General features: G+C 37.4%; 1 protein-coding gene across 1 annotated transcript in view; it reads left to right on the plus strand.

The window, feature by feature from the left end:
- The window catches only part of LRP1B (LDL receptor related protein 1B), a 707,094-nt gene that overhangs the window by 525,638 nt on the left and 156,179 nt on the right, over positions 1-25,277 (plus strand). The window contains exon 42 of the mRNA XM_063307533.1: positions 10,905-11,276. Coding sequence (XP_063163603.1) covers positions 10,905-11,276 — 372 coding nt within the window. The remainder of the gene's footprint in view (positions 1-10,904; positions 11,277-25,277) is intronic.

Raw genomic sequence — 25,277 nt, forward strand, 5'->3', positions numbered from 1 at the left:
TTATATTTATATTCATTGTATTTATATGGATATTGAATTTTAAATTTTGTTTTGTTGTAAACACTCAGAGTCCCTCTTTGTCGGGGGGGATGGGCAGTGTTAAAAATTTGATTAAATAAATAAGTAAATAAATAAGTATATTTAACCTAAAGAAGAGAGGACTAAGAGGAGACATTTTTCTTGATTTTGAATACTTGAAGGACTGTTACAGGAAGAGGATGTAGATTTATTCTTCATAGTGCCCAGGGGGTAGAACAAAAACCACTGAGTGGAAGCTTTACAGTGAAAGGTTCAAACTTGGAATAAGGAGATATTTCCTGACTGTGAGAGCTATTAAGCAGTGCGACAGCCTGCCTTCTGGAGTTGTTGGTACTCCATCATTGGAAGTTTTCAAGCAAAGGTTGGACAGCCATTTGTCTGGGCTGCTCTGAGGATTCCTGGGCAGGAGGTTGGACTAGAAGACCTCCAAAGTCCCTTCCTGCAAGGTCCCTATAATATATGAAAATTACAGACACTTGTTGATAGATAACACATTATAACTGAGACCACTATCAAAGGGGGAAAAAAGTACCTTAAAAAAAGAACTTTCCTAAACACATTTGAAATACGTATCCTTTTGGATACGTATTTCAAATAAATGATGACTTTTTGAGTAAAAAGCAATGGATGAATTGCTGTTTGTCCATACTGCAGCAGCACATTTGATTTTGTTAAGTTATAACAATTCAGCCTCAAAGAAATCCATAGCTAATTTCTGTTAAGAAATCCATATCCAATTATATAATTGTGACATTTGGAATCCAAACCATTAGTTAAGGCTCGTAGAAATTCTATGTCTCTCATATCTACTATTATAATATTGTATTGGTATGCACTATTGAAAATAATGTATTTTGTATACTTTATCTGCACACTCACAACATTGCAAGCATGACAGAAAAATCTATTGATTGAAAAAAAAATATGCTTCACACTTAGTCCTAATGTAGCTTTGCTATTCTATGCATATTTATTCAGAAATAGAGTCAGTGGTACTTACTCTGAGATAAGTATATGTAGTAGCAGTGAGCAATCTTTTATCCAGTTAAAGACAGTTAAGTGCCTTCCCCTGAACAAATTCCTCTGAGAGTTTGTTATTAAGATAAGTGATGAAAATCTGTTAAGAAAGGAGTGGAGCAAGTGCCCATATTAAGACATACATTTGGTTTAATTAAAGGGATGAGTTGTAAGACTTCCCAAATACCTCTCCTCTTTTCAACCATTTTTTTCTGGAAAGGTGAATGGATTAGAAAATATTTAAAAGATACTTGTAGCAGTAGTATCTTTAAAGGTATTTCCAAATGGCTAAAAGGAATATGTAGCAGAGGGTTTGCTAAGTTTCCAGGTCAGAATATTCTGCAAAAAGCATCATTCTAGGACATGTTTTTTACTATCAGGGAAAAAAATAGAAGCCATTAATTTTACTATATTCCTACCCTATTGAAGTCTATAAAAATGTGCTATTGTCACAAAAATGTCTTGTTCCAAATTTGAAAATTAACACCCCAATTTCTCCTCTGCATTTCAAAGTTTTTAATTAAAAATAATCACTTTAACTGTATATAGCTCCCATGAATTCTTTAATAAACTGATAACTTACATTTGTTTGCATTCTTATTGATAGGGAAACACTGAACATAGTTTTTGAGGAGGAGTAAGTGAATGGAGGAATATCTAAATTAGGAGACAATAAAAATTTAAACACAGCAAAACCCCAGATAGATAAATAACCCACAAGAAGTTGCAAAAGTTCTGTTGTGATGAAGATTATGTTTTAGAAGGTTCTGCATGGTGGTTATTCTTAGGAAAACATTCTGGGTGATTCACAGATTTAGCTTTGTGTCTCATAGTTTACAGCATCAGTAATCCCTCCCTGCTGTTTTCCTTCTCCCACCCCTAGAAAGTGGTTGAGAGAAGTTAATGGTGCATGAAACGTCCTCTCAGGTCACTTGATTTTCCCAATCATTTGCTAGCTGATCAGCTATTAACGGTGTCCAGCCCAATATCTTGGCATTTTGAGATATCTCACAAGCTGACCAATTGAGCAAGGGTGTTTGGGCTAGGAGGCTCTGGTAGTAAACATAACTGCCACAGCCGCCCAGCCTGGATGACCCCTGGCCAATGTTGTAAGATAAGATTTCCCTCACCCTTCTTCTGTTTTACTTCACAAACTGTTTTCTTCATCTTTCTCCCATAAGGTGCATTCTGCAGAAGGCTGAGAGGGCCTCTGAAATATACCAGATTGAAGCAAATAGCAGCTTCATCACTGTTAGAAGCTAGGGAACCAAGTTTGCTACACAAAGCAGCTTTGAGATAGTTCTTTGAAACTTTGTCAAATATAAAGCACCCATTTGAAGCTTCATGCAGCCCTAGTAGTCAGGAGATTAATATAAATGAGGATATTCCTCAGCAGTGTTATTTGACAATTCTGTACCAAATCTGTACTGTTTGAATTCAAGTTGTTTTCTTATATTGAGACTATTATTTTATAGTTGTTAAATTTCATCACATTTTGGTAATCTACATAAAAGGCTCTTATAAAATAAGAATAATATAGTTATAATTGCATCTGATTTGTATTAGAGAAATTGGAAGCAATGTTAATGGCTGGATGCTATTGCACCACTTATTCTTCAAAAGTTTGTTCATACTTACCTGTTTTCATTCAGTCATTCATTCATTTTCAACCTAAATCAATTCACTGCAGGATGGAGCCCTCTTCAGTTGCTTTCCAATTGCCTTGCCACATTGCCACATAGCACACTATTGAACTGAATGGCATCATTTGTCCAATGTTTCTTTGGGTGTGTTCTGGGTCTTTCAAAGTTAGTTGCTTTCCAATTGAGAGTTGTGGTTATCCAGTATTGATCTGTTCATTATGCAATATGGCCACCCCATTGCCATTTCTGTGGGGCTATCAGCTTCATTATGTTTCATATTCCTGTCTGTTGGCAGGTGTATATTTTTCTTTTCTTGTGACATCATGTTATATTAAACATTTGGCATTCCTTGCTTCTCTGTATAACTTTCAACTTCTGTACTGCTCTTGTCTTTAATATCCAAGTTTTGCAACCATATGTCAGCATAGCATTGATTAAACAATTTCCTCTTTAAGTAGACTGGTATGTTGCCTTTGAATACAGTATAGCATTGCCCAAATGCTCTCCAACCTAGTTTAGTCCAGTTCAAAATTTCTTCTATGATATCACGTTCCATGGTAATCTGTTAAAAGAACTGGATTTAACTATTGATCTTCTACTGTTCATGATTTTCACTTGTTATTCACAAAGGTTGAGAATAGTTGTTGAATATGACTTTATTTTCTTCAAGTTAATTTTCAAGCCTGATAACTTGCTGCTATCATTTTATTCTGTTATTCATCTTTGAAAGTTTTCAGCATTATTGGAGAAAAGGGCTATGCCATCAGCAAAATATAGTTGGTTAAGGTATTCACTTTTGAACTTTATTTCAACTTCAGACCAGTTCAGTCATTTGAATATTTCTATTAGGCTTGCTAAGAATAGTTTTGATGAAATTGGATCTTCTAATTGAATTAGATTTTGTTGGTGGCTGTCTTTGCATTTATGTGGGTGATAGTTGTGGCATTTCTGTATATTAATTTCAAGAGGCTGATGTAGGGATTCCACACCCTACCTCTGTAGGGATTCAAATATATCACTCAATTTAACAGAGTCAAAGGCTTTTCATAGTTGATGAAGGCAAGGGAAAGTGGTACCTGGTATTCATTGCAACATTCAATTATTTGCTGAATTGCTTGTATATAATCTACAGTACTAAACCAATCCTTAAACCAGCTTGTTCTCTAAGCTGGGTAAAATGCAATGTTGTTTTGATCCACTTTGAAATATTTTGTGTGCAAAGTATGTACAGAATCTTAGGAAGGCTTATTGGTCTGTAGTACTTTGTATTTTCTGAATCATCTTGTGTATGACAATGTCTTTGGCATCCTTCCATGAAGGTGTGTGCTTATTTGTTGTAAGCAGAAGTAAATAATTTTCCCAATATTTAATGTGTTTTGGTATCATATGATTTGAGAATATCTCCAGTGATTCCATACTGACCAGCTGCTTTGCCATATTTGAGTTTGTAAACAGCATCTTCTACTGCTGGAATTATGTCAGGGACATCATCATATGGATAATGGGTAATGTTCAGTTGTTCTACATTGTCAGCATTTGGAATATAAGGTCTTTGATTACTCCTAAGGTAAACCACCAGTTTTTTTGTTGGCTATTGATAACAGAGTTTCAGTTATATAGCAGGTGGCTTCAGCTAAGTTCATTGTTCAATTCACTGAGTGTGCTGAAACAATTTGATAATTTAACTTGGAATCCAACTTTCTGATTATTGTGTATTTGATATTAATTTGATATTACACAATACTAAATAGTTGAAAAATAACAATCCATAAAAATAGATTGATATTGGACAAAATTTTATTTATGTGTTTATTTATTATATCCTGCCTTTATTATTTTATAAATAACTCAAGGCAGCGAACATACCTCATATTGCTTCCTCCTCCTATTTTCCCCACTGCACTATTGGCAGACGTGATTCTCTCTGTCATGATAAATGATCAGTTATTTTCCAGATCACAACGCTTGATTTGACACAGACTTTTGAGTGTTACGGGACACATTTTGCTCTTTAACCCCACCTCTCAGACAAAAAAAAAGGGGGGGATATTAAGGAGTGCTTATGGGTTCTTTAAATTTCTACAAGACCTAAGACACCATTTTATCCTTTCGTGCACACACACACAAACACACTGGTCTAAGAAAGCTGCATTCTTAGGGTGGAAGGCTGGAGTCTTATAGGAACACTTTTCTTCTTCGATCTAGTTCATGGACCCTTAGAATTATTCTGTGGAATCAAATGAGCTGGTGGACAATTGAAAGCTAAGACCAAATCTATTTCTCTTCCTTTATAACCTGTTCTTACAAGTCTGTTGTTGTTTATTCGTTCAGTCGCTTCCGACGCTTCGTGACTTCATGGACCAGCCCACGCCAGAGCTTCCTGTCGGTCATCAACACCCCCAGCTCCCCCAGGGATGAGTCCGTCACCTCTAGAATATCATCTATCCATCTTGCCGTTGATCGGCCCCTTTTCCTTTTGCCTTCCAGTTTACCTAGAATCAGCATCTTCTTCAGGGTGTCCTGTCTTCTCATTATGTGGCCAAAGTATTTCAGTTTTGCCTTGAATATAATTCCCTCAAGTGAGCAGTCTCGCTTTATTTCCTGGAGTATGGACTGGTTTGATCTTGCAGTCCAAGGCACTCTCAGAATTTTCCTCCAACACCACAGTTCAAAAGCATCAATCTTCCTTCGCTCAGCCTTCCTTATGGTCCAGCTCTTGCAGCCATATGTTACTACTGGGAACACCATTGCTTTAACTATGCGGAGCTTTGTTGTCAGCATGATGTCTCTGCTCTTGACTATTTTATTGAGATTTGTCATTGCTCTTCTCCCAAGGATTAAGCATCTTCTGATTTCCTGACTACAGTCAGCATCTGCAGTAATCTTCGCACCTAGAAATACAAAGTCTTTCACTGCTTCTACATTTTCTCCCTCTATTTGCCAGTTATCAATCAAGCTGGTTGCCATAATCTTGGTTTTTTTGAGGTTTAGCTGCAGGCCAGCTTTTTCACTTTCTTCTTTCACCTTCATCATAAGGCTCCCCAGTTCCTCTTTGCTTTCAGCCATCAAAGTGGTATCTGCATATCTGAGATTGTTAATGTTTCTTCCAGCGATTTTAACTCCAGCCTTGGATTCCTCAAGCCCAGCATGTTGCATGATGTGTTCTGCATAGAAGTTGAATAGGTAGGGTGAGAGTATACAACCCTGCCATACTCCTTTCCCAATCGTAAACCAGTCCATTATTTCGTGGTCTGTTCTTACTGTTGCTACTTGGTCGTTACACAGATTCCTCAGGAGGGAGACAAGATGACTTGGTATCCCCATACCGCTAAGAACTTCCCACAATTTGTTCTGGTCCACACAGTCAAAGGCTTTAGAATAGTCAATAAAACAGAAATAGATGTTTTTCTGAAACTCCCTGGCTTTTTCCATGATCCAGCGGATATTGGCAATTTGGTCCCTAGTTCCTCTGCCTTTTCTAAACCCAGCTTGTACATCTGGCAATTCTCGCTCCATGAATTGCTGAAGTCTCCCTTGCAGGATCTTGAGCATTACCTTACTGGCATGTGAAATGAGTGCCACTGTTCGATAGTTTGAACATTCTTTAGTGTTTCCCTTTTTTGGTATGGGGATATAAGTTGATTTTTTTCCAGTCTGATGGCCATTCTTGTGTTTTCCAAATTTCCTGGCATATAGCATGCATTACCTTGACAGCATCACCTTGCAAGATTTTGAACAGTTCAGCTGGGATGCCGTCATCTCCTGCTGCCTTGTTATTAGCAATGCTTCTTAAGGCCCATTCAACCTCACTCCTCAGGATGTCTGGCTGTAGCTCATTGACCACACCATCAAAGCTATCCCCAATATTGTTATCCTTCCTATACAGGTCTTCCGTATATTCTTGCCACCTTTTCTTGATCTCTTCTTCTTCTGTTAGGTCCTTGCCATCTTTGTTTTTGATCATACCCATTTTGGCCTGGAATTTACCTCCGATGTTTCTAATTTTCTGGAAGAGGTCTCTTGTCCTTCCTATTCTATTATCTTCTTCCACTTCCATGCATTGTTTGTTTAAAAATAATTCCTTATCTCTTCTGGCTAACCTCTGAAATTTTGCATTTAATTGGGCATATCTCCCCCTATCACTGTTGCCTTTTGCTTTCCTTCTTTCTTGGGCTACTTCTAGTGTCTCAGCAGACAGCAATTTTGCCTTCTTGGTTTTCTCTTTCTTTGGGATGTATTTTGTTGCTGCCTCCTGAACAATGTTGCGAACTTCTGTCCATAGTTCTTCCGGGACCCTATCTACTAAGTCCAGTCCCTTAAATCTATTCTTCACCTCCACTGCATATTCCTTAGGAATATTAGTGAGCTCATATCTAGCTGATCTGTGGGTCTTCCCTAATCTCTTTAGTCTGATCCTAAATTGTGCAATAAGAAGTTCATGATCTGAACTACAGTCAGCTCCAGGCCTTGTTTTTATAGATGTCCGCCACCTTTGGCTGCAAAGGATGTAGTCAATCTGATTTCGGTGTTGTCCATCTCGTGAAGTCCATGTATAAAGCCATCTCTTAGGTTGTTGGAAGAGAGTGTTTGTTATGCAGAGTGAGTTGTCTTGGCAAAATTCTATCAGCCTATGTCCTGCTTCATTTTGTTCTCCCAGGCCATGCTTACCTGTAATTCCAGGTGTCAATTGACTGCCCACCTTAGCATTCCAGTCTCCCATGATGAAAATAACATCTCTTTTTGGCGTGTTGTCCAGTACATGCTGCAGATCCCCATAGAACTGCTCTGCTTCAGCTTCTTCAGCATCTGTGGTTGGATCACTGTGATGTTAGATGGCTTGCCCTGAATTTGAATTGAGATCATTCTGTCATTTTTTGGATTGTATCCAAGCACTGCTTTAGCCACTTTACTGTTAATTATGAAGGCTGCTCCATTTCTTCTGTGGTCCTCTTGTCCACAGTAGTAGATCTGGTGTTCATTTGATGTGAAGTGGCCCATTCCAGTCCATTTCAGTTCACTGACGCCCAGAATGTCTATCTTTAATCTTGACATCTCACCAATAACCACATCCAATTTGCCCTGGCTCATAGATCTTACATTCCAGGTTCCAATGGTGTGTTGATCCTTAGAACATCGGATTTGCCGTTCACCACCAGCACCGTTGGCCGCTAGCCATCCTTTCGGCTTTGAGCTAGCTGCGTCATCACATCTGGGGCTAGTTGAACTCCTCCTCTGTTCCTCCCCAGTAGCATTTTGACCATTTTCTGACCTGCGGGTCTCATCTTCCGATGGTATACCGACATATCTCTGGTTGTACTGATCCATTTAGTTTTCACGGCAAGAATACTGGGGTGTGTTGCCATTACCTTCCCCAGGGATCGCATTTAGTCTGAACTCTCTGTCATGACCTTCCCATCTTGGGTGGCCCTTCATGGTTTAGCTCATGGCATCATTGAGGTGCTCAAGCTCCAGCACCACGACAAGGTAACGATCCTTTTCTGAAGATATACTATATTTCTATCTATCTATCTATCTATCTATCTATCTATCTATCTATCTATCTAGTGTATATACTGTGTGTGTGTGTATGTGTATATATATATATATATATATATATATATAGTGTATATACTATATAAACACACACACACACATACTATATATGTGTGTGTGTGTGTGTGTGTGTGTATATTGTGTATATACTATATACATATATATATATATAGTGTATATGCTATATATATATACACACACACAAAGACACACACACACACTATATATATATATGTATGTGTGTGTGTATATATATATATATGTTGTGTATATACTGTATATATATATATATATTGTGTATATATTATATATATATATACACACACACATACATACACTATATATATGTGTGTGTGTGTGTCTTTGTGTGTGTATATATATATATATATATTGTGTATATACTATATATATTGTGTATATACTATATATATACACACACACGCATACACGCACACACACAAACACAATAAATAAATAAATAAATAAAACTGCTATTCTTATGAAGGTATGATAAGATGGAAGACCACCTTAAGATTCTCTTCAAGAAATCAGTGGACTAAAAAGTGTTTAATCTGATTAAGCTGTTGTAAAAAAAAAATCCTACTGTGAACATATTGTACCTATCTATAGGCTTGCATAGCAAGGCTCATCGGAACATGATCAATTATCATCAATTATCTACTTGTCTGGCAGGAAAAGATGCTGTGCATAATTAGAAATACAGGAGACATGAAGTGTAATCTATCCTTTGTACCACATAAGAATCTGATCCTTAGCAAACCCCAGGAATGCATACCTAAGTGCCAGATGCCAGATGCCCACACGCTGAGGAATACAATTCTCCCATTCTTGGCTAAAAGGTTTTAGTGACAAAGCTATTGCAAAATCTCTGGGTCAGAAACAAGACATTGTCAGACTAAATATTGCTATGGCTGATAACTCTTGAAATAGTTATTACAGCATTAGCTTTATCAATTCTCTGATCTGCAGCAGTAAGTGAGGTTGTAGCAGTAAGTGAAGTTTAAGACTTTACTTGATAATTCCTGCATAGTTTAAAAGCACAAGAAAAAGTCATTTTGGCAAAAAATTGACCATTTGGCAACAGTGTATTGGTTTAATATCTATTTAGGGCTGGATTGTGCTGATGCTTGGCTGCCTTCAAGCAGTGGAATAAGTACTGTAATTCTGAGTTTTCCTAAAAATTGTGCTTATAATTTATCCCCCTTTAAAATTGCACCCCCCCCATGGACAAAAAAGCAAGAACTAAGGTGTGTCTATGTATTTTTTTTCACTGAATGGTAGCTGTTTCAGTGAACATGACTGCCTTTTTAAAATAGTGAAGATTGAGCAGTTGTACTGAATAATATACAATAGAACCTATACAAAATATTAACAGTGCCCAAAGGGTGTTTGTGTTGTTCAAGTCGTAATTATATCAATGTGAGTGTGTGTTTGTGTGAGTGCGTGCATGCGTGTGTGTGTGTGTGTGTGTGTTCTTTTTCTTTTTGTATATGGAAAAGCAGGCTTCCTTCATATGCAAATATTTAGATCAAGCAGGTGATTAATCTGGCAGAAAGTATGGGGAGAAATTTCAGTTGTTCCCTCACTTTCCCTCCTTGGACTTTCCACTTTCTCAGAGAGTGGATTTATGAGCGGTAGATGCATACGGAGGAACAGGATATTAAGAAAGTTGTCTCTTTGCTTCTGCTGCCAAAAAAATCATTGTGAGCAAAACATGTCAGAAGCCGATCTAGTTCTGAATAAAAAACTGAAAAGATTCAGTACGTTAAGATGTACAAACTAAATTTAAGCACTGAAAAAAGATTTTTTCTAGTTTATGTTAATATTAACAGTGATTTACATCATGAACGGCTTGTCCTGAATGGTTCAATTTTTAACTGATTATCTAAATGAAATTTAACAAATATTGCTGGGTAGATTTCTGATCAAGCAGCAGATAAACATCACAGTGAAATGTACTTCTGAGTGTGTATATATTTAATTATTATTATATTGATCCTTTGGTATTAGCAGATATAGAAATAGATTCATGGTTCCCCCCTTGCAAAGAACTAATTTTGAAGGATGAGATGGAGAAAAAGTTGATTTTTCATAATTTTTGTGTAGTTACAATTCTCCAGACCAGATTTCTAAGAAACATAAAGAGCTGCTGATGGAAAAGGGGAGGTTGAGTGGCCAAAATTCCTTCCAGTCATATTTTGCAAATGGAATGCTTTACTGGGGCCGCGGGTAGTCAAGGGAATTGCTAAGTTATAGAATTTCTATATAAATTGCTGTTAACTTTTTAAAGTGAATTTAAATATAGTTCTTTGTGGAAAGATAAATTTCCCTAAAATCCAGGTCTTACATGAATTTATCTCTATCTCTTGTAATAGTTCAAAATTCACAATAAAAATAATTTCTATAAGAGATTTCTACATATATGACTGCGATGGTTTAATAATAATCTTTATACTTTATTATCAACTACCATTTTAATAAACAGAAACAAATTGTTTTAATATGATTAAAATTACATTATTACTGTAAATGCAAGTTTTAATAACATATTGACATGTTAATTAAAGCATGATTTAAATGAATATACCATGCTGAGTTATAAATCCAGAATTATTACTTTTTTTCCTGTAGGAACCAACATTTGTGCCAAGAACAATGGTGGATGTCAGCAACTTTGTCTCTATAGGGGAAATGCACAGAGAACATGTGCTTGTGCACATGGTTATCTAGCAGAGGATGGAGTGACATGCTTAAGACATGATGGCTACTTGCTCTATTCAGGAAGAACAATACTAAAAACTATACATCTTTCAGATGAGACAAACTTAAATTCACCAGTGCAACCTTATGAAAATCCAGAATATTTCAAAAATGTAATAGCATTGGCTTTTGACTATAGGCAGAAAGGAAGAGGAACTAATCGAATCTTCTTTAGTGATGCACATTTTGGAAACATACAACTTATTAAAGATGATTGGTCTGGTAGAAAAATTATACTTGAAAGTAAGTATACTTTCTAACAATGAAATGTATTTCTTTATATTTATTTACTTACCCACATTTATGTGGTTCCTAGTGTTTGCAACTCTGGGTGGCAAGTTAGCTTTTATTTAAAAAGAAGAGATAGGATTATTAATTTATTCTATTTCATAGAACTAAATGATCTGGATAAAGAGATAAACATTTGTAAAAATGCTGACAAATTCTGGGTTCCCTATCCCTTTCCCTAAATGCCGCCTTTTTAAAATGTTTTTGCTGAATGTAGTAGAGAGGGGGAAGAATTCTGAAAGCAGAATTTCTAGAACTGGATACACTTCAGTGATTACTAAAATTAGCTGAATCATTATGGTAAGTTACAAGATTTGAAATTCAAGATTTGCAACAGGCATAAGCAATGTTATTGGCATCATTAATTGGTGCTTCCCATTTACTAAAAAATTGGCATACATAGACATATTTTGTAACCAGAATGAAATCTGCTGATATCAAAATGAAATTAAAATTATACATTTTTTAGTAATTTTAGTTAAGAATTTTCAGTTTTGAAAATCTCATGTGAGAATCCTGAAACATTATGTGAAACAATGGCCACCTTGTGGCTTGCACACTATTTTTTACTTTGTCTTATTTTTAATTCTTATTTTTACTTTTGTTCCTCATTATCTGTAATTCAATACTATATCATATTTCTTATTTCCCTTTTTTATATTTTCAAATACTTGGGGTAAAACTTGGTATTTAGCTAAAAAGTATGAAAACTAAGTGATACTGTCCCCACCGTCAGCAGAGAATGCTTCATGCAACACCGATATAACTAAGGCTACTAACTTAGTCTACCGTTCCTATCTTACTAAAAAGCATCCTGCAAAAGTCTTTGTTGACCTATAAGCTATAATGAGCAGTGGAGATCAATATATCTTAGTCCATTGGGTAATGACATGCATATCTGCAGGGAACAAAGAGAGCACATGATAAAATCATGTAATCATCATACAAATTACATTTCTTACATACTTGCACCAAACATTAGGATGCAAATACCTGGTCACAGTATTTACATGGTTACATCACAATGCACATATTGTCAGGTTGGCATAATTGCAGTTTGCTATGAATGCAACTGGTGATGACTTTGGCATATGTAATAGTAAACAGCAAAGGGAATGAATTAATGAATGAAACAAAAGAAAGAAAAATAATATGTGTCACTGAAACTAAGAGAAAGAATGTCTTAGATTTTTCTGAAAATGATCTCAACTTATGGAATAAAGGTGATGAATATATGCAGGGAAATGAAGGTGTAGGATTAACTGTGAACAAAAACTAAATTAATGTCAGAAAATATAAAATGGTATTGTCTAAATATTAGGTGTGCAGGAAATATGAATCTATAGGTTGGTAATAACTGTACATTATGTTCCAGTGAATGGTGATAAGGGAATAACCAAAGATAATTTTTTGGGGGGTGGGGGGATGTTTTGAATAAGTACAATCCAGAAAAAGTTATTTTGTTAGGTCACTTGTATGAATGGATGACTGAAATGAAGTGAGAAAATACCGAAAAAAATAATTGGACCATTTAGACACCCAAAAATATATAAGAATCATGTCTATCTAGTGAGTACAGGTATTTCTTGACTTATGACCAGAATAGGGACTGAAAAGTTTGTTGTTAAGTGGTACGGCCATTAAGCAAGGCATCATATGACCGCACCCAATTTCACATTTTTTGCGGTGGTCGTTAAGTAAATCACACGGTTCCCCATTGATTTTGCTTGTTGGAAGCCGGCTTGGAAGGTCATGTGATGATCACATGACCCCACCCAGGATGCTTCAACTATCGTAAATACACGCCAATTGCCAAGCACCTGAATTTTGTTCACATGACTGCAGGGATGCTGCGATGGTTGTAAGTGTGAGGACCAGTCATAAGTCATTTTTTTCAGTGTTGTCGTAACTTCAAATGGTCACTAAACAAATGGCCATAAGTCAAGGACTACCTATTTGCATAGAAAAAGGACTTGTCATGAGTAAGGATGGCGAGCAAGGGGCTCCCATCCAGGCTGTAAAGCGCATGCGTAGTACTGAGGAATTAGGTAGCCATTCAAAGAGACACAGATTGGGCCCGCCTTAACCTTTGGGGTTTATATGTCTGGGTTTTTCCCACGCTTCTTCAATTTGTTAGGATTTCCTGTTATGTAGCAGTAATAAAACACTAGAGACCTATTCCTTGTCTCAGCATGGTTCCTGGCTGTTAGGACATCAATCCTAACAAACTTCTACTCCCATCGAAAGAGGGAGGAACAAGAATTTAAAGGGGAGACATTTGGAAATGTCTTCAGAAAACCAAGAAATTCGGCTCACCATCCAACAATTGGCAGCAGCCCTGCAACAACACCAACAACAGGTAGATCTACAGGTTAACACATTACAAGCTGCCATGCTACAGCAGTTACAACAACCAGCCACAGCACTACCCCCCCATAGGGACTGTGATTGCACCATTGAGTTGATACCAGGAGCCAGGATTCCAGCAAGGAAACAATATCCCATGTCTCCCAAGGAACTAGCCACCTTAAAGGATTACTTGGATTCTAATCTCCAAAAGGGGTTCATCTGACCATCTACTTCCCCAGCGTCTGCTCCTACCTTCTTCGTACCAAAGAAGCCTGACCTGTTGGCACCTGCAAACCAGGAGACACCCATGAGAGTGGTCCACGATTTCAGTTTTTTAAATAAACAAAAAAAGAAACTTACCCATTGCCTCTAATCTCTGATCTGCTGGATCGCTTACAGAAAGCACGCATTTTTACCAGGTTGGATCTCAGGAATGCGTACAATCTGATCCGGATGAAAGGGGCATGAATATCTAACTGCCTTCGACACCAGGTTTGGTAAATTTGAGTACCTTGTTTTGCCGTTTGGCTTGTCTAATGCAGGAGCCATATTTTCCTGATTTATGAATCAAATTTTCTCTGATTTACTAGATAAGTATCTGGTCATTTATCTAGATGACATATTAATTTTCTCTGAGGATACTACAACTCATGTAACCCATGTACGTAATGTCTTACAAAGACTGAGAGAGAACAAGCTATTCACCAAGCTAGAGAAGTGTGCCTTTGATTTAACTGAATTACATTTCCTGGGCTATAAGGTATCAACAGAAGGCATATCCATGGATCCTTCTAAGGTCCAGGCAATTCTCTCTTGGCCACCTCCCCGAAATGTTAAAGAAGTACAAAGATATCTAGGATTTTGCAATTTCTACAGGCGGTTCATAAAAAACTTTAGTGACAGGGCTAGACCCCTCACACAGCTTTTGAAGAAAGGATCAAAATTCAGCCTTCCAAGAATTTAAGCAACACTTTGCATCCCAGCCGCTGTTAAGACACCCTGATCCCACGAAGCAATTCATAATGCATTCAGATGCTTCCGATATTGCCATTGGGGCGGTGTTATTGCAATATACAAACAAAACCAAGAATACAGTGCTTCCGTGTGCCTTTTTTTCACACATGCTCTCATCAGCAGAGAGAAACTATGATGTTTTTAACAAGGAGTTGCTGGCAATTAAAGCAGCATTCCAAGAGTGGAGGCACTGGCTAGAAGGTGCGACCTTTCCTGTGAAAGTTTGCACCGATCACAAGAATTTACAGCTTCTACAAAACACCAGATCCCTCACCCCACGCCAAATCAGATGGAGCCAGTTTTTCTCCTGTTTCAATTTTGTTATTTCTTATGTGCCCAGGGCGCAAAACTGCTTGACAGACGCCCTGTCTCGATCCTTTCAGGCAACCCCCGCCACTCACCAGGAGGTACAGGCTACTATATTACAACCTCACAACTTTGATCAGTCTATGAGGGGGAACCAGACAGAGATTTTAGCAGCAGGCAGACAAGCAGAGGACCTATTTACAAGAGTCAGAGCTCAGCAGCAACAGGACCCGTATGCCAGGGCCAGGATGGATGACCTCCAGAGGGGCCCGCAAGACACTGCCTCGCCATTCAATGTGGAGGCAGGAATCCTCTGGCATAGTGGGCGATTATACATTCCCCCCTCATTGAGGGAAGAAGTACTGAGACTTTGCCATGACCATCAAACGGCAGGCCACGGAGGTGTTTTCAAAACTCTCCATAGAGCTCTGAGAGACTACTGGTGGCCTAAGATGTCTGCAGACATAAAGGGTTACATTGCTTCTTGTCACACCTGCAGACGAGCCAAGCCTCTCCCAGGGAAGTCCACAGGACTCTTGCAACCCCTACCCACCCCCAGTAGGCCTTGGGATACAATCTGTCATGAGTGAGGATGGCGAGCAGGGGGCTCCCATCCAGGCTGTAAAGCACATGCGTAGTACTGAGGAATTAGGTGGCCATACAAAGAGACACAGATTGGGCCCGCCTTAGTCTTTGGGGTTTATATGTCTGGGTTTTCCCACACTTCTTCAGTTTGTTAGGATTCTCTGTTATGTAGCAGTAATAAAACACTAGAGACCTACTCCTTGTCTCAGCGTGGTTCCTGGCTGTTAGGACACAATCTCCATGGATTTCATCACTGATTTACCCCCGGTCCAGGGGCTGACTTCCATACTAGTGGTGGTGGACCTTTTCACAAAAATGGTGCATTTTATTCCTTGCAAGGGCCTCCCATCTGCAGAAGCCACAGTGCAGTTGTTCATGGACCATGTTTTTTAGGTATAGAGGCATGGTGAATCACTTGGTGAGTGACAGAGGCCCACAGTTCAGTTCCAGGTTCTGGAGGGCCCTTTTCCAGTCATTAGGGGTCCAGATCCACCTGTCATCATCGCATCATCCTGCTAGTAATGGGCAAGCCAAGAAAATTAACCAATGGTTACAGCAGTATCTCAGGTGTTACACCACTTATCAGCAAGACAATTGGCCAGCCCTACTCCCCATGGCAGAATTTACATATAATAATTCTGTGCAGGCCTCTACCAAGATGTCTCCTTTCCAAGCACTCTATGGGGTTAACCCTCAGGTGTTGCCCACCTCCTCCCAGCAGGGAACTGTTCCAGCCGCGGCTGATTTTCTTAAAGAGCAACAAGCCGCACAGGAGTTGTTAAAGGAGCAGCTGAACAGGGCAAAGAGTGCTTACAAGAGAGCTGCAGATGCTCACAGACAAGAGGGGCCAGTGATTGCAGTAGGAGACAGAGTGTGGCTCTCTACCAAGTTTTTGAACTCTACCAGACCCTCCAAGAAATTGGACTCTAAGTTTGTGGGCCCTTTCACTGTGGTACAGCAGATAAATCCAGTGGCTTATCGTTTACAGCTACCAGCATCCATGAAAGTCCATCCAGTCTTTAACAGAGCCTTTGTCATGAGTAAGGATGGAGAGCAGGGGGCTCCCATCCAGGCTGTAAAGCGCATGCGTAGTACTGAGGATTTAGGTAGCCATTCAAAGAGACACAGATCGGGCCCGCCTTAACCTTTGGGGTTTATATGTCTGGGTTTTTCCCACGCTTCTTCAGTTTGTTAGGATTTCCTGTTATGTAGCAGTAATAAAACACTAGAGACCTATTCCTTGTCTCAGTGTGGTTCCTGGCTGTTAGGACAGGACTCTTTTAATACATGATTAATAAATATATGTTTAATAAATTGAGTTATTAAATCTATTCCTATGTGCAAATGGTAAGTTAATAAATATAAACCTAAAAACATGATTATGATGAAATATTGAGAGAATTAGTGAAAAGTTGATGAGAAGTGGGCCAGACCATTTTTCCATAGTGTCAAGCATGGAACTTTTTAAAAAAATGGATCTGGAAGAAAAGGTAAGAAATGAAAGAAATTTAGAGTAAAAACAGAGCACCTGCAGGAAGAGAAAGAACAGTTTTGTATGAAAAAGTATTGTAAGGTAAACTAATCTCCCAACAGCATGAGGGGAAAGTTGACATAAGGCAAGAGAAAGTGGAACCCACCTGGAATGAAAAGAATTCACCAGGGTGAAAAGAATTATTACTCTCACAGAACTAGGGGGACTTATGCAAATAGAAAGTATTGAAATGCTTAGTGGAATGAAGAACTGAAAGAGGTGGTGTATGAGGAAAAATGCATTTAAGAAATAATTGCTGCAAAAAAATAAGGATATGAGTTAGATTGTATATGGGGTGGTTCTTAAACCAGGGGCAATTTGGGCATATCCTGGGGGTAATGGAGCAATTGAACTGCTGCTGCTGAGATACTTGTGTAAAACAGCAGAGTCTGTTTTTTGTGTGTGTTTGTTTTTGTTGTTCTTTTTGGGGTAATGACATTATTCAAAAACCTGGAAAGGGGGTAATTGGGTTACGCACTTTAAGAACCACTGGTATAATGTGTACAGAGTGGAAAAGTAGTGAGAGAGAGAAAGGAATAATTTAAAGGAGGATGACAAATGAAGAGTGACTTTGATGAAATGGTATTTTTAAAAAAATGTTTTGGAACTGGGCAAAGAGGGCTAAACAAAGTGAATTAAATTAATAATAAAAATGAAATGAGTTGGGATAAAACTGAGGTGAGGAAATGCTGGATATATGTATTTTAGAGATTCAAATGGGAATTTTAGTGATATGTCAAAGAATGGATTTGAAGCAAATGCTATAGATTAGTTGTTCAAGTTGTGCTTGACAGGGAAAATGGAATGAACATTTGCAGTGGCAAAAAATAGAGCAAGTGGATTAATGTTTGTAACTTGATAGAATATTCACTTAAAGGTAGGAAGATGGATTGAGATTTTATATATATATATATAAATGACACTAGGAAAGTGGTGGGTAGAACGTGGTCTGTTGTGAGGAACTAATCTTTGTCAACAGAAGCAAAACTGGTTGTGTAAAAATGTGTGCTTCTGCACAATTTGCTTTAGGAAAGTGACAGTTGAGCATGTCAGGACAAACAAATAAAATTGAAAGTCATGGGAATGGGATACTTAAGTGTGTGATAAAGAGAGAGAGAGAGAGAGAGAGAGATAGGATCAAGAGTAAATGGGTAATGAATGAATATGGATTGAGTACCAAAATAAGTACAAAATAAGTACCAAACCAGTACAATGCAAATACATTTAAAAAAGTGAATGGGTCAAAAGGAAGGGAAGGACTGAGAAATGACTGATGGCATGTAGTTGATAAGATGCTGAAAAAGAGAGTGGTGAGAAGTTTAAAGAACAAAAGTCAATGTATGAATTGGTAAATGGTTATGGTGGAAGCACAGATGGCTTGCAAGGACAGAAATATATGGTGAGGTATAATAAATGGTGTTGAAGTAAACTAGTTTTAGTTCTTTCTTTCTTTCTTTCTTTCTTTCTTTCTTTCTTTCTTTCTTTCTTTCTTTCTTTCTTTCTTGTCATACCTTTTACTTCTTTGCCTGTTTCTTAGTCCTTTTCTGCACTTTGCATAATGTTGTTTTACCCTGAAAGGGAATAGTATGATGGATATGCATGATGTAGAATCAATATAAGTAATTGTACTTCTTTTAGGATTGAAAACCAATATTTTCTTCTTTTTTAATGTATTTACATATTTTTAAAAAATCTGTACATTTAATAGTTTAAAAACTGATGCTTCATTAGCGTCAGTCTAGTAGGTTTGTCATGGAATTTGCACACTTCCTAAACCACTCCAAATTTCAACAGGAAGTTTGAAAGCAGCTATAGGCTCAAAAAAGGGTAAAAATCAGGAATGGATATTTATTACATAATTATATTTTCAGGTATGAATAACATGGATAATGTGAATGTAAAACAGTAGATTAGAGTTTGTTGCCAACTTAAGCTACAAGAATTCTAAAGGTAATTTTGTTACATCTGTTACATACTCCCCTTCTTCATTTTGCTTCATAAATAGATTATAGAGGTGGTAATCGATGTTAAGGTAAATAGATCAACAAAAACATGGTAGCACATAAAATGCTGCATTTAGCTTAAATGAGAAATATTTCTGATGAATCAGGATAAAGAAAAGCAAGACTGCAGTTCTCCTTGGAAACATTATGGAAGTGGTTTGTCATTGTCTTCTTCAGAGATATTTTTTCCATTTTCAGTCTAACCTTAGGATTCCCTGGTGATCTCCCATTCAGGTTTTAACCAGATCTGGCCCTACGTATCCGCCAAGCCCAGGCAAGGTTAGCAAGGGCTCTTATCTGTTGAGACAACAATCAGGATATCCTGGAGTGAACCACTGTAGCCGAATCATAAAGTCACAGAGTGACATTATGAAAGCCACTGTTGCTGGGACTCTGGGCAGATCCATAGTTTCTGCTTGCACTATCACCAGTATGGGCTACTTACTGCCTCCTGAGTGCAGGAACAGATGACATTGCCCTCCAACCACTTCCAGACCATTGCAAATCCACCCTTCTGCCCAGTCTCTGCTTCTTAAGCCCTTCCAAGCAGATGGTCTGCATAAATTCCTTCTGATCTAATGACCGCCCCAGCTCTGATTGGCCAGAGCACTTGGTATGCCCCCCCCCCCACCTTCCAGCAGCTGCCTCTGCCCTGTGCAGCAATTTCACGCTCAGTTGCCAGTTTCCTATGTTCTTGGCTGGCCAGCAGCTGCCATTTTTTATTATGTTGATCCAGGTATGGCTTGTTAAGTCATCCTTGCCCCCATGTTTCCTTGCCCCATGTTTTCCCACCCCTCTAGAGACTCATCTATCCATTCAGTCCTTACATTCCACAATGTGCATCCTTTTGATTTATGCTCCTCTTACTTTGTCACACCCACCCCACAGTACCGTAAAACTTCCCTTTCAGTCCCCCCACCCATCTTCAAGCTGCTACACAGTTGTATTGAATGCTACTTTGCTTCTCTTAAACTGAATCATCAATTGTTCCTTGCTACAAAGTTTCCATGGATCAATAGTGTTTTTAAAGAGGTTATAAAGGCATTCATGTGTACAAACATCCAGAAAGCAAAGGAATAGAATGGGGATTAGTATGGAGAGAACAGTCCTTACAAGGAGAAAGTAGGCATGGATTGACCTAACGCAGGTGCCAGCCTGTGAGGGTTGCTTTCCCTGTACAGATGAGAACAGTAAGAAGTAGGGGAACAACCAATCAGAGCCTGCAGTGGAGCCTCATCCAGACTGAGTCCCAACCTGCCTTGTTGCCAGACACTTACAGTCCAGACTGTAGTGTTTAAAGTCAAGTTTAGGAAGAGCAGGGAGGGCCATGGGAAAGAAGCAGCTTAAGCTGCCATGCAGCATTGCCATTAGCTACTCCATCTATAATGAGGAAAAATAAGTACTGAATATTTTGTAAAGATGTTTTTTTTGGAATAATACATGGGAAGTTCCTTGAAAAACATCAGTCAGGTAAATACCCTGATAATTGTGCCACTGTCTTATTTCTTTTAAATTGGTGTCCCACCAATTAAAAATAGGAGTGGTTGCACTGAAAATCATAACTAATTAAACAATTAGTATAAATGGTATATAGGATACTATTAATCTACATTTATATTTCATTTGGACATGTATCACACAGGGGAAAAAAAATTGGTTCATACATTTCACATACCCATCAAGACATGTTTTATTTATAGCATGCATATAATCACACATTTGTGATTTATGGAAACCTAAAGACACATAAGCAGTCCTTTGCTAAATAGTTTTTTCAGTTCACTAAACAGATTTATACCTCACAAGCATCACACTGCCTAACATGTTTTAGTTCACTGGACACAGATTTACTACTTAGAAATAACCCATTATCTAGCACATTTCTAGTTCACTGAAAATAGATTTACTACTTATATACAAACCATTATCAAACATAGTTCCAACTCACTGAATATTGATTTAGAATTCATAAACAATCCATTATCTGACAAATTTTCAGTTCACTGAACAGATTTGTAACTCATAAACAACCCATTATCTAACACATTTCCTTCCAGCTCACTGAAAGTAGATTTACAATGTATAAACAACATATTATCTAATATGTTTCCAGTTCACTTAAAAGAAATGTAGAACTTACAAGGATATTAATATCTGATAAAATTTTACCATCATAAATATATATAAGAACAGTTATCACAATTATAATTAAATATGCTGCATCCTCTATTCACTTTTACAGTTAAATGCTAGATGTGTAGTGTGAGATCAATTATTAATGAACAACAAAGTTTGTATATTTATGTATTTTTAATATGAAATATTAGCAGCTACATAATCTTACTATTGATCCATAATAGTTCTAGAACATATAAGTTTATAGTGAGAGAAATACTGTTCATTAACTTCATGGATTACAGGTAGTCCTCAACTTATTACCACAATTGGGACCAGAACTTCCTTTGCTAAGTGATGTGGTCATTAAGTGAATCATCATGTGACCGTGCCCAATTTTATGACCTTTTTGCCATGGTTGTTAAGTGAATCACATGATCATTAAGTGAATCCAGCTTCCCCAATTGATTTCACTTGTTGGAAGCTGGTTGGGAAGGTCACATATAGCGATCACGTGACCCTGGAACACTGTAGCCATCATAAATACATGCCAGGGGCCAAGTGCCCAAATTTTGATCACATGACCATAGGGATGTTGTGACAGTCATAAGTGTATGGACTGGTCACAAGTCACTTCTTTCAGGACCGTGATAACTTCAAACCATTGCTAAACAAATGGTCATAACTTGAGGACTACCTGTATACAGTATATTTGGGAATATGATGGTCTTTGACTTCTTTTAGTCATTTTTTATGAACAGAAGTAATCAGAGCATGTTATATTTTTATACTTAAGTAATTATCTGAAAGGGCTAGCTAAGATGAGACAGTTAAAACAAATCTAACCTCTAGCTTTTATGTTTGAAGAGCTAAATTAATGTATGTTCAGTCGGAACACTCAGGATAATGCATTGAATAATTTCCAATAGCCATTTTCCCTGGTTCTTTTGGAGGAGGAGTACAGAATGAGAGCTAACAAAAATCATAAAATAGGATCAGAGAAGTAGAAGGTACAGCTTATAGGGAATTAAAAAAAACCAAAACATTATTTTGCAAGTCAAGTTGTTCTGAACCCTACAATTAGGGTAAGGTTTATAGATTATGCCTAGATAATTTTATAAGACACTGTCATTACTATAAAATTATTTTTGTCATGATTACAGTGGCACAATTTACTATTTTATTATTTTATTTTAGGGCATGCTTAGCACATGTTCAGAAGTCCCTCTTTGCAAAATAAGCAGCTGATCAAATCAGTTTGCCCCATCTGGATGCGTTGAGGATGCATTTTATTGTACCCAAGTACTCAGGGCAGATTCATACCATTGGGGTAAAATAAATTTGAAGGGCAGTCCTAGAACCCTTGTTATTCATAGCTTTGGGGATCAGCTGTATTTCTCTTGGCAGAGAATGCCATAGCCAAGGTATCATCTGAATGCCTTATCACTATTCACCTACCTGGAAGTCCTTAGCTCCTGTGGCTGTTGAAGACTTTACACATTAATGCCCACACAAGCAATTATGCAGCCTTGAAGGATCAGTGTTATTCTTTAGCCATTCCACTTAATACTCTGGCAGCAACATTTGTGTGCTAGCTCTATTTTCCAAGCCATCTTCATGATTATTTGTGAAATAAATGCAGAATTAAAAAAAAAAAAAAAAATCTGATCCAAAGTAAATAATTATATTTTCAACAAAGAAAAAGGGAGAATAGCTGGTACTTTTTTTCATTTTTCTTTATACAGAAAATTATACCACATTACTTTTATTTGTTTACCATTTTTTGAATATTAGTGGTCTAAGTATACTATTTGTATGTTAAACAGGGGGAAAAAATCAATATATCCTTAACACAAAGTGATATGTAGCATAACTCTCCACTTACTGAATCTGTTAAGATTATTTAAATATGTATTAGATTATTTAAATGTGTATTACCATGTTTTTAGTTAAATGATCCAAATTAAACTATCAGGCATTTAACTTAACATTTATGTTATTGTTTTTTTTTATCATGGATATTTTTAATAATTTATCATTACATTCTCAAGCTTCTGTTCAAGAACTTTTTCACTTCCTAAAACCACAAGATGAATGTGAGATGAGTTCAGTGAAGACCAAGGAAGAGTTATTTACTTATTTGCTGTAATATATATTAAATTTACATGCTGGCTTTCTGTTCAGATTAAACAATTAGGCCAATTTATAGCATAAAACAACCCTGCAAAAATCCACAAAAAATAAACAAAATACAGATTGTAAAAGTTGTTTTAAAAGACTACTTAAAGGTATGTGTCTGAGGACAGAGAGTAGGGGCCAAATGAGCTCTCAAAAAGTAAATTCCATAGACTGAAAGTAACACAGGCAACACAGGAATGTATTAAGTGAATTATGGAGATATACTTTTAAGTATGTCTTATACTGTTATGAAATATTAGGAAAGTTCTATACAGTCCTGATTTTACTCACTAAACTTTATGAATCAGTTTCATTACTGCTCTGTGTTTGTCTTAATCATATTTTCAACCATCAAGAACTACAGATGAGCCACCCAGTGCTCCCTTGAGCTGAGCAATAAGGCAGACCAAAAATAGCATTGATCCAGTGTCCTAGCTGCATTGTAGTATTTTTTTCACTGTTTGTTTTGGGGAAAAAACAAAGTTGACTGGGGGTTCAATATACAAAACTGTCTGCTCTATTTAGGAAGCTTTCTGAAAGAACAGTGTCTCTAGGAGGGCTTAGTAGCTATGTGGGGAAGGGAAAGGTGAACAGTCAGGAAATGGAATAAGATAAGAGTACCTGACTTTGGGAAATGTGGCTCCTGAAGTTACTGGTGACTACATGGATGTGCTGAAATAGTTTTCTTGGCAGCAATGTGGAATTCATTGGTCATTCCCTTCTTCTGTGAGGTCCAATAAAATATTCCAAAACATCTGGATTTCACAGCAGTTATGGAGATATTAAAATTATAAGGATATGAAAACTGCATCATGGGGAACTTTGAGATGCTTTGGAATGTTACAATAATAAAAAAATGTTACCTTCCTACCCTTACCAGTCTTCTTCGGGAGCATGTTAGTGAAACTGAATTAGCCAAGTAAAAGGGAGACATTTCTTACAAGCTTTATTTTTATTTCCTTTAAAGGATATGGGGACTTAAGTGAAACAGCAGTTAACAGGTTAATCATGAAGATTTTTCAAAGGGGGGGGGAGAAGGAAGGGAAAAAAAGAGGGATAGAGAGGTTAGTCAGTGATAAAGCTAATAGATTTAGCTTAAGAAAAAAGAAACTAGGGAGAAAAGGAGTTGAAATATGATGGGTGATGGGTTAATAGATTTAGAAAGAAAAGGAAAGGAATTGATCCTATAATGTAAGCTGAATAGCAGGTAGGTTAAGAGCTTCAGGAAGTAGAAGAGAAAAGTTAAGATGATTAATTAAGGCCTTACATCCAGAAATGCAGACAGTGCCCTCCCTAATATTTTTACAGAGGACTGCCATGACAGAGGTCTTCCATACAGTGTTTGAGTCTTGAAGACTGTAGAATCACTGTGATGCCAGGGTTTTTCTGTCTGTGTGTATGTGGAGGGTTTTTTTGGGGGGGAGGGGAGAGAGATTGTCCTAGGTTTTCATAGACCTTATTACATTGTGAAGCTTTACAATTAGCACAATTTTGTTAAAATGATGAATTGTGCATTGTAATATCATGAAACTGATATTATGAAACTGGTGTGACTCTTATGTACTTCTGTAAGATGTCATGATACAAGTACAAAAGTACAAGTACAAACGTGAAGTTTGTGTTGCAATGTTGTGAAGTCATTTGCCCCTTCCTACTGTATCTGCAGAAGCTCATGGCTGGAACTGAAGCAATGGAATTGACTCACACACATACGTTTTCTGGCCTTAAGCTGCTTCAGCCAGCCCTGAAATAAGATAAGGTCCATATATGAGAAAAATATTTCACAAGAATTTAAGCACCATGACTGAGATGAAAAATGTGTGAACCAACCAACAGAAATGAATTTTAATTAACCATTTAATAAAATTATAAAAT

The sequence above is a fragment of the Candoia aspera genome, chromosome 1 (assembly GCF_035149785.1).
Source record: "Candoia aspera isolate rCanAsp1 chromosome 1, rCanAsp1.hap2, whole genome shotgun sequence".
Classification (NCBI taxonomy): domain Eukaryota; kingdom Metazoa; phylum Chordata; class Lepidosauria; order Squamata; family Boidae; genus Candoia; species Candoia aspera.